Source organism: Rhododendron vialii, chromosome 3a, assembly GCF_030253575.1.
Source record: "Rhododendron vialii isolate Sample 1 chromosome 3a, ASM3025357v1".
Classification (NCBI taxonomy): Eukaryota; Viridiplantae; Streptophyta; class Magnoliopsida; order Ericales; family Ericaceae; genus Rhododendron; species Rhododendron vialii.
The window spans coordinates 4,495,796-4,511,416 of NC_080559.1; the positions used below are offsets into that span (position 1 = coordinate 4,495,796).

Genomic DNA, 15,621 nt, shown 5'->3' on the forward strand with positions numbered 1-15,621 from the left:
GTTAGGGTCAAAGAGGTAGTGCAGGCTAAGAATGCTTATAGTTCGAGCACAGTACAGATACATACTTAAATTTTCTTTACACTAGCCAGCATCCATCCCAGAAAAACTAAGTACGTTTTGGCAGGTTGATAGACAATGTAGAACTTCATCACATCTTATCACTATTTGCACAACTTTTTAGGCTTCAAAGAAACCTTCTGCAGATAACTAATTTACAGAAGTGGAATTTTTCAGTTTGGGCTCTGTTCATGCTGTGGTCTGTATCTGAGTGTATCTCTAAATTGCTGTCATGTCAGCAAGAGAGAGACATAAAAACTCTCCATTATAGAAAGATAACTTCCAATGGGGCTAAATGGCCTGCCAATGGGCCTATAGGGTTCCGCCCGAGAGGATGCACACCCACACAAACGGTTTCAAAAAGCAGTTGTGGTCCCTGTATACCTAGTGGTGATATAGTTCAGCATGTAACTGCTGTACCAACTTTGGCTACGACTGAAGCAGTGATTTTTGTTCTTTACCCCCACAACCTCACAGAAACTTACTATGCACCCATATTCCCTCTAAAATCACATTTGCTCGGATTTAACATGATTTTGGGCAGATTTTGTTTATTGTTTATTCAACATGTGTGACATGTGAGTTTGAAACAACACCACGCAATGAATGCCCATAAAAAGTTAACATTACAGAGTAATCTTTATCTATAATTGACAGTAAAATCAATAATTGACTACTGACAGAAAACATTTGAAACTCTAATCATAGCAACTCAAAGAAAGATAAATATTTGAAAAAAGAACCCCACTCAGACCTAAAATGGCATAACAAATATTTTCAAGTTGTACACGTAACAAAAGTACAACGAATGACATACAAGCTCAAATACTTATTGCAACCTTATGCCCACTGTTATGTAATGATTGTAACGGCCTGTTACGGGCATAATGTTACCGTTGCAGCCGTTACGCATGTGAAATCCAGTCTCACACCACTATAACCCGACGTAACAGTAGCGGGCTTTCTTGAAAACCATGTCGGGCAATCAGCCAGAAACCCCCTAATTTACTAAACTGATAAGAGCACGCAAAAGGAAAACATATGGAAATATCATCCCAACAAGTGTAAATACCAGTCACTTGTAATACCTGTATGACATCGGCATTACCCTTTGCAACCCCAGAAGCAACAGTACCTATTCCAGCTTCAGCAACAAGCTTTACCGATACCTTGGCCTTAGGGTTTACCTGTCAATTGATTAGAAATTAGATATCATTACTATCATGAATCTAGAATCATGTAAGATTACGATTAAGATTAAGAGAAGATCAAAGAAGATCATAATTTACCTGATGGAGGTCGAAAATCAGTTGGGCAAGATCCTCGATAGAATAGATATCATGGTGGGGAGGTGGAGATATAAGCGGAACACCTGGCTTAGAATTTCTTAGTCTTGCAATATATGCGCTAACTTTTTTTCCTGGCAATTGACCCCCTTCACCAGGCTTTGCACCCTGGGCTATTTTGATCTCTAATTGATCGGCATTGACCAAGAATGTTGGAGTGACACCAAAACGTCCAGAAGCAACCTGAGAGATATGCAACAATTTTTTTGTTAAGGATGCTTGCACATGGCATGAGATTATACACCTGCCAATTCTCCATAAGACAATTTACTGTGACAAAGACCATTACTTTATAGCAAATCTCATATGAGATTGCAAAGGCACTGAGCCACCGACGTAAGCACTGTAACTAAATGCTAACAATATCGATCCAAGAATCCTTAACTAAATTGTTTGAAAGAGAGGATTAACCACTATTGACCTGCTTGATAGCACTTGTAGCAGTATCCCCATTTTGAAGACCTTTCAGATGAGGCAGTGTTGGAGAGTAGCCATCAACAACATCGGTAAGGGGGCTCCATCGAACTGGGTCCTGGATTTGAAAACGACATGCATTTGATACTTGCGCAAACAACTAAGACAGAATGGATCTAAGAATGGACAAAAATGAACTCATCAAATTCAATCGAAGGGAAACCAGACTGAAAATGATCGTGCACTAAGCAGATTACCTCACCACCTTCTCCTGAATTAGATTTTCCACCCAATCTATTCATTGCGATAGCAATTGCTTCGTGAGTTTCCCTAGAAATAGCTCCTAGCGACATTCCACCAGTACAGAACCGTTGGACAATAGACAAAGCAGATTCAACCTTTCCAACTGGAATTGGGGATCGATCACTTTTAAACTCAAGAAGATCACGAAGAACCTAAGTAGAAAAGAACAAGAGAAGTTGACTTGAGCATGTCTTCAAGACATTGGTTTCACATAATCTAAGAAAACAATGGAAAAGATCAAGAAATAACAGGACATCACATCAGCAACTAACATTCACAGGTCGGTTAGCCAAATGTTGCTGATACACTGAATAAGCACTTTCACTCTTTTGGCGAACAGCTTTGTGAAGCAGTTTTGACATCTCTGGATTGTTTCCGTGATATTCCCCTTTTCAGAGAGAGAGAGAGAGAGAGAGAGAGAGAGAGTCAGCATCATTTGACATGGAAGAAAGGACCAAGCTGCAAACATTTATAGTTATCAAATCATCCTGTGGAGAAAATGTAGTGAGACAGGGCAATATCATGCATGAACTGTGTGGAAATTTTATATCCATCTCAAGACCAATTTGCAATGAGTGGAAAGATCCCAAATGTTATCAAGTGATCACCCATTTCACTCCCAAGCAATGTGGGACTCTATTTCCTTAACATCCCCACTCACATGCAGCCACGTTTGAGGTTTATCACGTGTAGCCTCTTTTTAGGTCTATCATCGTGCAGCCTTTTTGCTGGTTTGTCATCGTGGGTGTGGATTATGAATTTTTTAAATGCAGGGTGGAATGAGCCCAGCTCTGATACCATGTGGAAACTTTATATCCATCTCAAGACCAATTGGAAATGAATGGAGAAGTTCTGAATGTTATTAAGGGATCACCCATTCCACTCCCAAACAATGTGGGACTCTATTTCCTTAACATCCATATCAGATTGTTAACTACCAACACGCCCACTCACGTGTAGCCAGGCTCTCCCCAAAAGAGGGCTAACCACGTGTAAATTTTAATCATTAGGTAAGCGGTGAGATACTAAAACAGGATTTATTGCTAGCTCTGATACCATATTAGATTGTTAACCACCAACTCATCTAAAAGCTTAAGTTTTTGGGGAGAGTATCAACATTATTATTTATATTCTCAACAGACTGCATCATCGGAAAAAGTATGTCACTATTAGGCCTTCAACAATAGAAGCCTGATTTGAGTATGCAATTTCAGCCATTGTCAGTAGTGGGAGGATCTTCTACTGTATTCTCTATAGATAATTAGAATTAGGTGTGCTATGTGATCTTGGATAGAACTCAACCCCAAAAACTAGCTATTTAAGTGAGGGTGCCCTCGCGCTTACATACTTCATATTACTTAGGACTCTTCACAAGGTGAGTGTTCTTCTCCCTTTTACTAGCTATTGTGAACATAGTTAGGATATCTAACCTTATATTAGTGGAATTGAGAAAAAAGCAGGGACGCTAGACGTCAAATACTTTAGAAAATCCCATCATCCCCATTTTAGAAAATATTGACACCTCACAACTCTAAATGACATAATTTCTCCACGAACTCAACAGCTAGCAGTTGGTCATAGTCCACAGACATAAATCGCACGGCCTGCCTCATAATTAAAATATTTGCACGTGTTTAGCCCGCCAATAGAGGAGACCCAAGCCACAAGTGATGGGACTATAGAATAAAGGCAACTTCCCTCTTAACAACTTATCTAAGTTGACTAATGTTATCAATTACACTATTTTCTACCCAAGAAATGTTTCAGCTGTACTCCACCAGTTAAAATAACTAAGATTAGTATAGAGATGAAGCCCTCAATCTTTGCTTGGATTTTGATAGTGTCTCAACCCTTACCCAACCTGTTTGTCCTATAGTTTCAACTACGTGACAGTGCCCGAAAAGCACAAGTAATGAACAAAAATATAACCATGCATATGCTGAAAACATAAAGAAGCTCAATGACAAAAGGTTACCTCCTGGTCTGAATTGTATAAAACCAAAATTTTCTAGCCTTTTAGCTGTATCCTCAGAAAAAGCCTTCACCCAAAATGATAGTGTCTCCCTTGCCAGCTGAAAGATATAAGGATTTCACAAACCTATACTTAATGGAGGGCACAATAGCTATATTCAATACTATTCAACTGCTTATAGAACTCAGAAACCTAGAAAAAGTGAGGAAACCATAACCCAAGCATAGAGAACCAGAGCACCCAGCTACATTTCGAGGAAAAAAACTAGTTACAGCGAGCCCACATGGCTTATTAATACCCCCTTTATACCTTATTGTTAGTCCTCTATTCCGTTTTTAACTTGTAAATTTCTTGTTCGAATTATATATACCTCCAATAAATGCACACTAAATTCTTGCCAAGACACAACTTAATAACTTATCAGTTGGATTGTGTTAATTTAGCCAGTGTTCGAGTGTGTCACGTGTTTTGTTTGGTCCCCTAGGAATAAAAAGCAATACAACTGTTTTGATGGATGGAAATGAACAGAATTTTTTGTTCCTTCGACACAACTGCCCAACAAATATATTTTGCTGAGGCAAATAAATGAATATAGGACGGAAAAAAAAAAATCATATTTCCAAGAGAAGATGAGAAGAACTCGGTCAACCATATGTTTAGAAGAATAATAGATCACAGAAAACTCCTAGCTCAGTCTGATTGGATGAGTTCAGTCTTTCAGACTTAAAGATTCTAATCACAAGACACGTCTCATGTTCTTAAGAAAGGAAGTGCAGATGAACTAAACCAAAAAGCTAGAATCACAAGACACGTCTCATGTTTTTAAGAAAGGAAGTGCAGATGAACTAAACCAAAAAGCTAGAGAATAAGTGATCATTTTGATTTATGTCTCTTACCTCATCCAGAGTTAGTCCACCAATGCTAGATACACTTCCACAAAAAGCAAGATCAACAATCTCTTTTCCTAATCCGTAAATTTCAAATATCTGTGCACCACAATAACTAAATCAAAGAAACTTGTCAATGAGCTGTCCTTAGAATTTGGAAGCAAAGCAAACAAATGCTGGTGGATAAAGACATTACTCAAAAGAACAAAGAAATCAGCCACATACCTTGACAGCAATGAGATTCCCATTTTGGAGAGAATCTTCAGTAGACCAGATTTAACAGCCTGCAAAATGTTTACAATCAATATACCGTCTTCAAGATGATGAGTTCATAACAGTAAACTAACTCCAAAACAATCGGTTGGAAATCCACAAGGACAGAAAAAATTAAACTGCTCATGATACAAGACTAATATGAATATAAAATACAGAGAAATTTAAGAAAAACTACAATGCAAATCGTGTAGCAGATCATATCCATGTCAATTTTGACAGAAAGCAGACAATTACAAGCATCTTGACAAGTTAATTTCTATTCAAAACTCCTACCAGCTCTTCTTCAATGACTATTGAGCCGCATTTAGATTTTGAAACAAGAAATCAAACGGACTAGCATTGTCCACTATTGCTGTCATTTTCATCATTAGTGCTACTGCAATTTTTCTATTGAATATTTAAGGTGGAAATACAATTTAATAAACCTGTCAAAGGTTGAATATTTTAAGTGTGCTCTCTCAATTAAATAATCCAAACGTAATAAAGTTACTACAACTCAACTAGGATGACTGAGATATTACGTAAAGGGCACCCATTCAAGATGCTTCCACCACTGCAGGGTAGGCGGAGGGTCAGATGCATGCAGTGCTATCAATAAGGGGGGCAGTTACGTAGGAAAAAATCATATTCTCAACCACAATTTCTGGTGTCACCATTCACCAAAGCAATAGAAGAGAATGCTCATGGTAAATTTCCAACTACTTTTCTGACAATGACACGAATATTAGCCTATCCTAAACCACCTTCATTCAGCAGCCACATATACCAATTCCATGCCCAGATCACTGAAGGCTACCAGTCAACTAGATTGCACAGTTTGGGGAAATTTTAAGGCTGTTTTTAGCTGACAATTGATACAATGATTCTTCAGATCCGTCAATTTAATTTCATGTAAGGGTTTTAAGAGCATATATTTTAGATTGAGCAGTGTCATTGTGGAGGTAAAAAATGATATAAGAAACCCTAAGTTGGTCGGAGGAGACAGTCATGTACCCCTCTCCCACCTATTGCCCCTTCTCTTCCCCTTCTTTGTTCTCTATTATCCTTGTGGTTTCAAGGCCCCTACTGGCTCAAGGTTTCTCCCCTTTCTTGTCACTAGTTATCCCTCAATCTTCCATTAATGAACTCAAATGTGTTATGTGTCAATGAACTATATGGAATCCATTTGTCTAAACTTTTATGAGTTGTTGAATAACACCAAAATCAAACTATAGAGAAATTTAGAAGGCTTATTTTCCTTATTCCAGGGATCAAGTGAAATGTATCCATCTCTTGTATTTGCTAATTGCTGTTAATATTCAGTGAGCGGGGCAATATTAAGAGACAAGAAAACAAATAGCATTGAGATAAAACAAATACTAACTGCTTCTAATATTAAGGACGAGAAGGGGAAAAATGAAGTTGACACTTGACAAAGAAATAAAAAATAAAAAATAAAAATTGATGCACTCCATATGTCTTAAGAATATTTTGGAATAACTAGACATGAAAAACACCAAAATTTCTTCAAATACCGCTCAGTACGTGAGTGCCACATAAGGGTTGAAATACCATCAATATATATATATATAGCTTCCTGTGAGGACCTTAAATAAGCTCCTTAAGTGCGAACCTCCCCATTTCTCCCATTTACTAATTGAATTTCCCTGATCCGAACCACTCAATGTGATTAGAACGTGATTTTAAGGGTACCCATGAGAAATCGGCAAAAAAAATGACCGGAAAGGGCCTGATTTGAGCAGTTTTTTTTTGAACCGTTCAATAAAAAACTGTTTGGATGAAGCCCTTCCCGGCCATTTATATAATGGAGCTGAAAGCCTAAGAATTACCCATACCAGCTATCACAAATCAATAAACTAAGAAGATTCATGGTCACAACAAAGATTTGACACAAGGAATATAGCTGCTTCAAGCCACTCATAACTCAAAGCAATGGTATCCACCAGTGATTTTTCATTGCCTTAATGAGCTACAAACAATTGTTAATGACAAGAAAAAGAGGGCAATGAGAAATTTGAGGGCAACAATTCAACGCACACACTGCACATGAATATGAGTAATTAAAAAGGAAGGCATTCTCCCGTGAGAAATCACTTTATGGAAAAGTATAGAAGGCTAAAAATGCTTGCCAACTCATAGGAATTAACAGTTCCCAATCCAACTTACAGTCACCATAAGCATTATTCAAGGAAATAAAACAATAGAAGGAAACAGCCTCATAAAAACCTTATATTCCCTCAGGAGGTTCTACCCTGTGGAAACACTCTTTAACAGAACTTTAGCTTTAACTAGTCATGACCAAGAAACCACAGGTTTCACATGGTGGGCCAGAAATGCAACAAGAACAGATTTGAAAGCTATGGAAGCATATTGCAAATTACACCCTCAATAAAGAACCATATGTGATAACATAGACTAAAGGTTACTTAGATTAAACCCAGGCATTTGATTGGTATTTCCCGCATTATATGTGGAGAAACACCTCTCTATTGTGCAGAGTTAGCAGTGTTCACATAAAGTATATCTTCAAATGCACTTACATGATGCTACAGTCATTGCAATTGACCGCTCCCCAGCAAATTAGTGACAGGAATAGGACAACATCAACAAGTAATATTCTCATAAAATGTATTACTGTTCGCACCAAATGTCATTCTGGATCTATCATCCAAATAAAATAACTATAGTCCAGAGTCTCCAGACCGTCTAGGCATTTCAACAGCACCCCCCCCCCCCCCCCCATAGTCCAGCTCATTATCGAGTATTCATGAAACGAAGGCAATAAAGGGAATCAAAATGGGAGTGACACCTAACATATCAATTATTTGAAGTACACAACTGACTAATTCACCAAAAGCAAACGAAAACATAAAAAGTTCTGCCCAGCTATTTAGGCATAATAAATATGGTAAACAGTGACAGCACGTATATAAAATAGAAAGGCATTCCTTCCAGCACTGATGCACAGACCTTGCAGAAGTTCTTTTGAGCCTGTTCAATCGTAACTGTCGGCATCTTTCCATTACGCATCAGGTTCACTGTTTTAGTGCTCAAACGCCATTGCCTGCATGTCTCCAATGCCAAGTACGGACATATTGCACTGAAAGTATAAAGGAAAATATGGATGCATAATCAAGATAACAAATCAGATGTAATGATTTTAATGAGCAAAATTAGAAGTGGGAAGAGTAGCAACACTACAAATTAAGTGCACCATATACGGATCCTTTGTGATTGAAGTCCTAAATAATTTAAAGGAATAACAAAAGGGGATGATTCAGGATGTTCATTCCCTTGCCTGCAGTTCATGGACTGCTAACAGGAAGGACCTGCAACATCCACATGTAAGCACATGATTGTTATTGTCACTTAACGTGACAGAATGATCCTTACAGCAGGTAAAAATAGATTTCATCAACAGGTACCCTCAAATTCTTAGACTCCTAGTGCCCAAAGCAAAAATCGGGCCTCATACTAAACTGGTTAAGGAATAACACCATATGCAACTTGCATGCTGCCTGACAAGCTAATTGCTGATGTCACTTACCACTCCCAAGCGACATGCGAGAAAACACCCTCTCCAAGCAAGAGAAACTTGCTAAGAAATGTTCTCATTGACAAAAGTCTTCTCAGATTTCATCCATAAGATATTTACAAGGATTATAAAAGTGTGCATCGTACATGCATCTTACTCAAAAATATATAATCCAAAAATATTAAAACTTGTAATTTGACCAAATCAACAACTGTGATCCAGCACCGCTAGCCCTCCCATCTTTAACACACTAGGCTTTGGCCTAACTGAAGCACTCATTACGCATTGAAATCCACATGCAAGTCATATACCATTATCAAACAAAGGTTATATAATTCAAGTATTCATCAATATGAGTCAGTTGACATCTATGCAGTCTATCCAAGATATGTACGTTTCTGGTTAAGAGTGCACTGTGGAGTATCGTGAAGCGAACGCACAACTTTGAATACTAGGAAAATGAGGGGAAAACAGCCAATAAAAAAACATATCTGTTTAATGCTTCTTTTACTCGAAATACTTTGCGATCACATTGTCCTACTGGTCTTTCGGCTTTTGTTTGTTCGGTTTCCAAGAATACTCAGAGAAAGTTATGTTTTTTGGATGGCCGTCAGAGGGAAGGTAAGAGTTAAGGATTTACGGGAGTGGGCAGTCATTGTGCTTCTTATTTGCATTTCCATCGAGAGGTTGAATAGATCCCTCGTTTGACTGTCCCTTTTCAAGAGGAGTCAGGCTCTATAATCACAACCTATTTCGTCTACTCTTTATCCCCGGCATCAGGAAATTACTTAGGCAGCTGGAAAATTTAGTGGAAAATTCACAAGTCATTTTCATTTACAAGCTAGCTTGGTAAGTAATGGTTTACTTGTTATGGCAAGATAGAAACTGTAGCACATGTTAGAGCTTGTCCTAAAATGACAAATTATCACCTCCAAAACTAGTACTATATGAATTTAGGTGACCTCTTTGCTCATTGCCAATTGATTATGATATCAATATTACGCTGTCAAAGCTTTTGTTTACCTCCACACGTGTAAGTGGGGGGTAGTGGCTCACAATGTTAAGTGATTACCTCCAAAACTAGTATACGACCCTCGACGACCTTCAATCTTGTCAATCGGTTTTGAGTTGGATGCTTTAGCAATACTTTAAAGGCATCAAATTCAAAGATCAAGTGAGAGTGAAAGCTTCCCAAAATGTCAAATCCTCTGCCTTAATCATTTCCTCATCTTCTTTTTCTTTTGTAGAATGTGGCTTATCCGTGGCTATGTTTTTGGACTTCCTCAGACCCCAATTCACAAAAAAAGGAGGGTAGGCCCTCCTTACCATTTGCAATCTCTGTTTTCTTTCCACAAGATTCTTACTTAAGAAAACATAAAAACATATAGGTGTTTGTTTAAATCAAATGCAATATGAATAAGTACATGTACAAATATAAATATAAATACAAACATAAACATACACGTAAAGTCACATTTAAACGCATACAACAAGATTTTTTTTTTTTTTTTGAACAGCAAAGCAAAAATTTTATTGATAAGAAAAAAAGATTACAAAGCAAAGCTCAAGTTGGCAAGAAACCACCAGAGCACCCAATGGGCCAAGCCCAGATCGCCGAAGGGGTCTAAAGGTTAAAGATATAACAATAAAGCCCACGAGAAGCCCAAAACCCAAATACAACAATAAGCCCAAAACAACGAAACCCTAATCTGAACACTAAAAGGTATAACCTATAGACAACATAGGCCTAGCCAGAGACCAACCCATAGACAACATGGGCCAGCCTAAACAGCAACCCTACCCACCACCAACCGTCGCCACCTGGAGTGAGACGGGCGCTGCCACCACCGTCCCCGAAGCCCGGGGAACAAGCTCCTGTTGCTCCCCCGGAGAACGGCCCGACCACCCCACCACAACCCACCCACAGCCACCAACACCACCCTTCACCAGCAACGAACGCATACAACAATAATAACAGAACCCGCGGGGGTATGGGCGAAGGGAGGACTGGAGGTAAATATATAAATAAAAATTATGCATACACACAAATTATTAGACACAAACACATATGGGTACAAATGAATATATAGGTTAAGCTATGAAAAGATTATGGAACCAAGATGAAACCAAAGAATATTAGCACACATAATAAATACATTTTCTCTTGAAGGGTAGGGCTACTTGAAGTATGTGCACATCAGACATATGATTTGTTGAAAGTGTATGACGAAAACCCAACACTTCTAAGCATTAAGGTAAACGAACGAAAGGATCAGAGTCATAAAGATGCGAAATAACCTTGCACCATAGCCTATCAAACATGCAAACTGATGAGTACTGAAGCACTGAGCAGTGTCTGCTACAATTGAAGCAGACATTCGCAGGCCATTTTGAATCAAGTGCTGATGCACAGCACCAACAGCAAGAAGTATTGGAATGGCAGGCCGAGTGGGCTCCTGAGTAAAAAAATCATTAACCATAAAAAGGGTCAATTAGGAATTATGTAACAAATGTCAGCACGAAACAAGCCTCCTTTCCACATCTTATCAAAGTTTAATTTCGTTATGTGCAAAATCGAATTTGTTATTACGTCTTCCTTTGTACGTGATGGACTTCTTGTCACCTTCATATTTTCTTGTATTTCTTTTTTTGCTGCTTTATTTAAAAAAAAGAAAAGAAACTAAATCGTATTACCCTAACAAACTAGGTCGTACATGACATCATGAGAGAAAGAGAGGTAGAAATATTCCCATTGGAAATGCAGATCACGACATGGACGATATATAAGGCTGCTCACCAGCTCATCAGACCTGTCAGAGAGAACAAGCATCTGGGAACCATTTCTTACAGCCTCATCGGCAGCTTCACATAGTTTATTCAATGTCTTTTCCAAGGAACCTTCAACTCCTTTCCTTATATCAAAAAATGTTGGTAAGACTTGGGGCTTCAGGTAGGGATCTTTCAGCAACAAGTCAAGCTCCCCTTCATTCAGCACAGGACTAGGCAAAATAACCTGGTCCAAGATAATAATTAGGCTCTAAAAAGCAAGAAATAATACGAGTACTAGCAAAGATGTCAGAGGGAGCTGATAATCCGATAAGAATGTATCTGAAAAGCAAAGACAATGGAAATGGGAATGAACCTGAGAGACATTCTCAGGTCCAATCTCTAATATGTTTCCACGCTTCCCAATATTAACTTCAAGGGACATGACTAATCCTTCTCTTAGAGGATCGATAGCAGGATTTGTAACCTGAAATATGCACATAGAAACCAAGAGTACATAAGATCCAAAAAAAATTTAATTCCCATCATAAAATCAACAAAATATGACAGTTAAAATGAACAAAAGGGAAACTGAACTTTTTCAGGGAACTACAATTCCCTGTTTTGGTCAAACAAAGTGACCAAAAACAATGTCAAACCTGAGCAAACCGTTGCTTGAAGTAATCATAAAGCATGTGTGACCTCTGAGACAATATTGCAAGCGGAATATCATCTCCCATGCAGAATGTGGGCTCCTTCCCTTGGGCAGCCATGTTTTCGATTACCATTTGGACATCCTCGCTGGAGTAGCCATATGCCCTGCTCCCATAAAAAGCTAAGAATCAATGCCTTTTGAAGATGGGAAAAGGGCAATAAGTACATAACCTTCTGGTGGGAATCGAACTGTAAATTCAGTAGAGTGGTCCTTCTACAAAAACAGACTGAAATTTTCAAAAGGAATGTGAACTGAGAAGGACCTAGTACGATATTTCAAGTGGAATTGCTCCTGATTCATGAAGTTCTAGATGCAGAGCAGACCATAAATTTTTTGGACTCCATTAACACCAAATAGACAAATTTCATTGTTCGTACTGGTGGCATGCCTAGTACAGCATCTAGCAACTTAAAACATAAGACGGCCATTTTTCCCAGATACAAGCTGGAGGCTTGCCCAGGACTGCAAACCAAATCATGTGAAGCATGAGTCAATTTGTCTTTCAACAAACTCCATCTTCAAAAAATTCAATCATAACTTAGTTAGATTACACTTTCAAGGCAAAACTTAAATATGATATAGTTAAAATTACACAGCGCCCGAAAACTATCGCATCTGTTCTTTGATACGAAACACTGAAGCATGACTTCTCTGATATGAGAAATATGGTTCACACTAAAGATACTGTTTCTTATTTATCCTCTTTTAAGGCATAACACATCAGTGCTCTAAGTGTTTGATACAAAAAAACTTCTTAACATTGACCAATAATGTGTACAGCGTCCCCATGTTCTCCTATGTCGCCCATTCTTCACAAGCTTCCAGATTCATTTATTTCTACTTCGGCAGGCCATATAACACATTCAAAGGAGTTGTAGTACCAAAAACTTTTGCTCATGATAACTATTAGTGGAGTCAACAAAGGAAATATCAGAACCATATTGCCCAGTAATTATAAGTCTTTCTTTAGGTGATTTTTCAAGCACACAAAAAATCCAAGAGTATCTGTAACAGAACTTAACCACTCCAAGAAAATAATGGGACAGATTGAGACTAATTACATAAGGCATAAAACATTCAAGAGACAAAAAGAATACAGCATTTTGCAAGATAAGATCCAAATACTTACTGTTGGCGTCTTAATGTTGCTTCATTTTCCATCACTGTTGCAGAAAGAAAGTTCGCAGGCTTCAGGGAACGCAAGCTTTCATTCACCCACTTTCCATAAGGATGTGATGAGGCAACTCGTTTCTTAACTTCTGTGTTCTCATAAACCTGAAATCAAGCAGTTTAAGATATCAATTCAACAAAGTATAAGGTGGTGGAGTACATTCTCGACTTAACCTAAGTAACATTCACCTTAAATCAGGAGCATCTTCACGACAAAACGAGAAATTCTAATTGGAAAGTAAAGACACGTCAGAATCATCAATATAGGCTGGACATAACTAAATTATTAAGAAAAGATTCACATTTTGTGGATATGTCAATTAAGATTCTATGTACTAGTATTGGAGAAGGAGTACTACAGTGAAAAATTGCGGTTGCTAGGCTAAAAAAATTGTTTCCTTTTCAAACCGGTTGCTTTACACTTGATTTCTTTAGATAATAAAGGCTCTGGAGTTAAGCATATTCCTAAATTAATAGGAATGTTTTTCTATCATGTATCAATCACATGTGAGTTGGCCCTTATGGGCGTGAAACGGTGGAGGTCTGGAATTCAACGAAGGTATGTTAGCTATGGTAAGCGAGTAATAGAATAAACAAAAATGTATTCGGCAAAAATCTCCTCTGAAAGGCTAGATGCATAAAAGGAAACTTCATTGATGACATACAAATGTCTTGATGCAGATTAGTCATATCATCCAAATTTGATGATTGCTCAGAGGAGACAACTATCATTAGCTATGTTCATCCATTGCCTAGCCGATTGAGGGTTACAAAATAAAACCAGTTCACCAATGTGGTTGCAACGACAAATAAATCTGCAGGCCTACATTACTGACCGGCAAGCACAAACGAGTTTATGCATGCAACCTAATTGCTTTTTCATGACACATTGCTATATGGTGCTTCATAACTGGTGTTTGATGAGGTAATATAGATATGACTTCTTTAACATTTTCTTGGTCTACTAAATCATACAATTACTGTCAGATGGAAGAATGTGTAAATTCATAACTAGTGATGACTACCTCATTGCAGAAAGTCAAAAACATTCCAAGCATCCTTGCAAGTTGCAACCAATAGCAATGTCCGCAAAGACGAATGGAATTAGCAAATATACAACAGAACAGCACACAGCAAAAGTAAGCCAATTGTCAATGGCATGTCTTATTTCTCCATTCATATGCATGATTTCACGGAGGAAGATCAATTTGCAAAAAACAATGAAACAGTACCAACTCAAGATGGAATTGACAGAAAAGAAGAGGGAAAAACACATCTACTTAAGTTGATCAAAGAGAGAGAAAAAAAAAAAAAAAGGACTACCTATACCTTGTGGATGCACATATATATCTATCATTAACCTATTTCTACTTGCACACCAAAGAATCGACAAAATAGAATCACTACACCAACCTGACCACTATGTAGATCAACTGTTATCATCATTCCAGGTCCAAGACGACCTTTCATGATAACCTTTGATTCATCCATTGGAAGAACACCAACCTAGATAAAAGGAAAAAACAGCTTGATTAGTGGCATAGCTTATAGTGACTCTAAACCATTCTGAAGATTCCAAGGGCCCACATTCAAATGCAGGCAGAGAAGTTAGTATAAGGCAAATAAATCATTTCTGCAAGAGCCATCCACAATATTTAAGTTACAAGACGTAATGAATGGCTTATCTTTACAGGACTTAAGCTCCCGATTTGTCTTCGACATGTTTGAACTGCCAACATTTGTTATTCGAAGAATTTGCCTTTTAGTGAATGAATGATGCAAAACAAGTTTCGACAAGGTTGTGAGAAAAGAAAAAGGCATATGAGTCTGATGGATGGCGTTTAAGTTATCGCTGGCATAGAAATCCAGTCAACACCATACCATCACAATCCAGCTATGACTGCTACAATCAATGGGATAGAAGATTAACTTGTCTGGGGCTGGAAAATACTGATTTTGTGCTCCCTTTTATTTTGATTTGATTTATAGACATGTCATCTAAGAAATGCAAAGTTACGATCATGTAAGATCATCCTATAAACCTAAACCTTGATCATATACAGGCAACTGGAGATCAAGTTCATGTAGCTGAGCTCCTCACAAGTGCAAGTCGAGTCAATAGGCAATCCAATTGACCCCTTATAACTTCTTACTATATGAAGAAAAAATTAGTGATAAAC

At 38.0% G+C, this 15,621-nt stretch overlaps 1 protein-coding gene across 1 annotated transcript in view; it reads right to left on the reverse strand.

Moving 5' to 3' along the window:
- Positions 1–15,621, reverse strand: part of LOC131319555 (ferredoxin-dependent glutamate synthase, chloroplastic-like) — a 29,279-nt gene that overhangs the window by 6,956 nt on the left and 6,702 nt on the right. The window contains exons 8-22 of the mRNA XM_058349860.1: positions 14,855–14,947; positions 13,401–13,546; positions 12,216–12,375; positions 11,933–12,043; positions 11,588–11,803; positions 11,089–11,246; positions 8,226–8,355; positions 5,205–5,263; positions 4,989–5,094; positions 4,096–4,192; positions 2,393–2,508; positions 2,075–2,272; positions 1,825–1,935; positions 1,347–1,586; positions 1,146–1,244 (exon numbers count right to left, since the gene is read on the reverse strand). Of these exons, the coding sequence (XP_058205843.1) occupies positions 1,146–1,244; positions 1,347–1,586; positions 1,825–1,935; positions 2,075–2,272; positions 2,393–2,508; positions 4,096–4,192; positions 4,989–5,094; positions 5,205–5,263; positions 8,226–8,355; positions 11,089–11,246; positions 11,588–11,803; positions 11,933–12,043; positions 12,216–12,375; positions 13,401–13,546; positions 14,855–14,947 (2,040 nt within the window). The remainder of the gene's footprint in view (positions 1–1,145; positions 1,245–1,346; positions 1,587–1,824; positions 1,936–2,074; positions 2,273–2,392; positions 2,509–4,095; positions 4,193–4,988; positions 5,095–5,204; positions 5,264–8,225; positions 8,356–11,088; positions 11,247–11,587; positions 11,804–11,932; positions 12,044–12,215; positions 12,376–13,400; positions 13,547–14,854; positions 14,948–15,621) is intronic.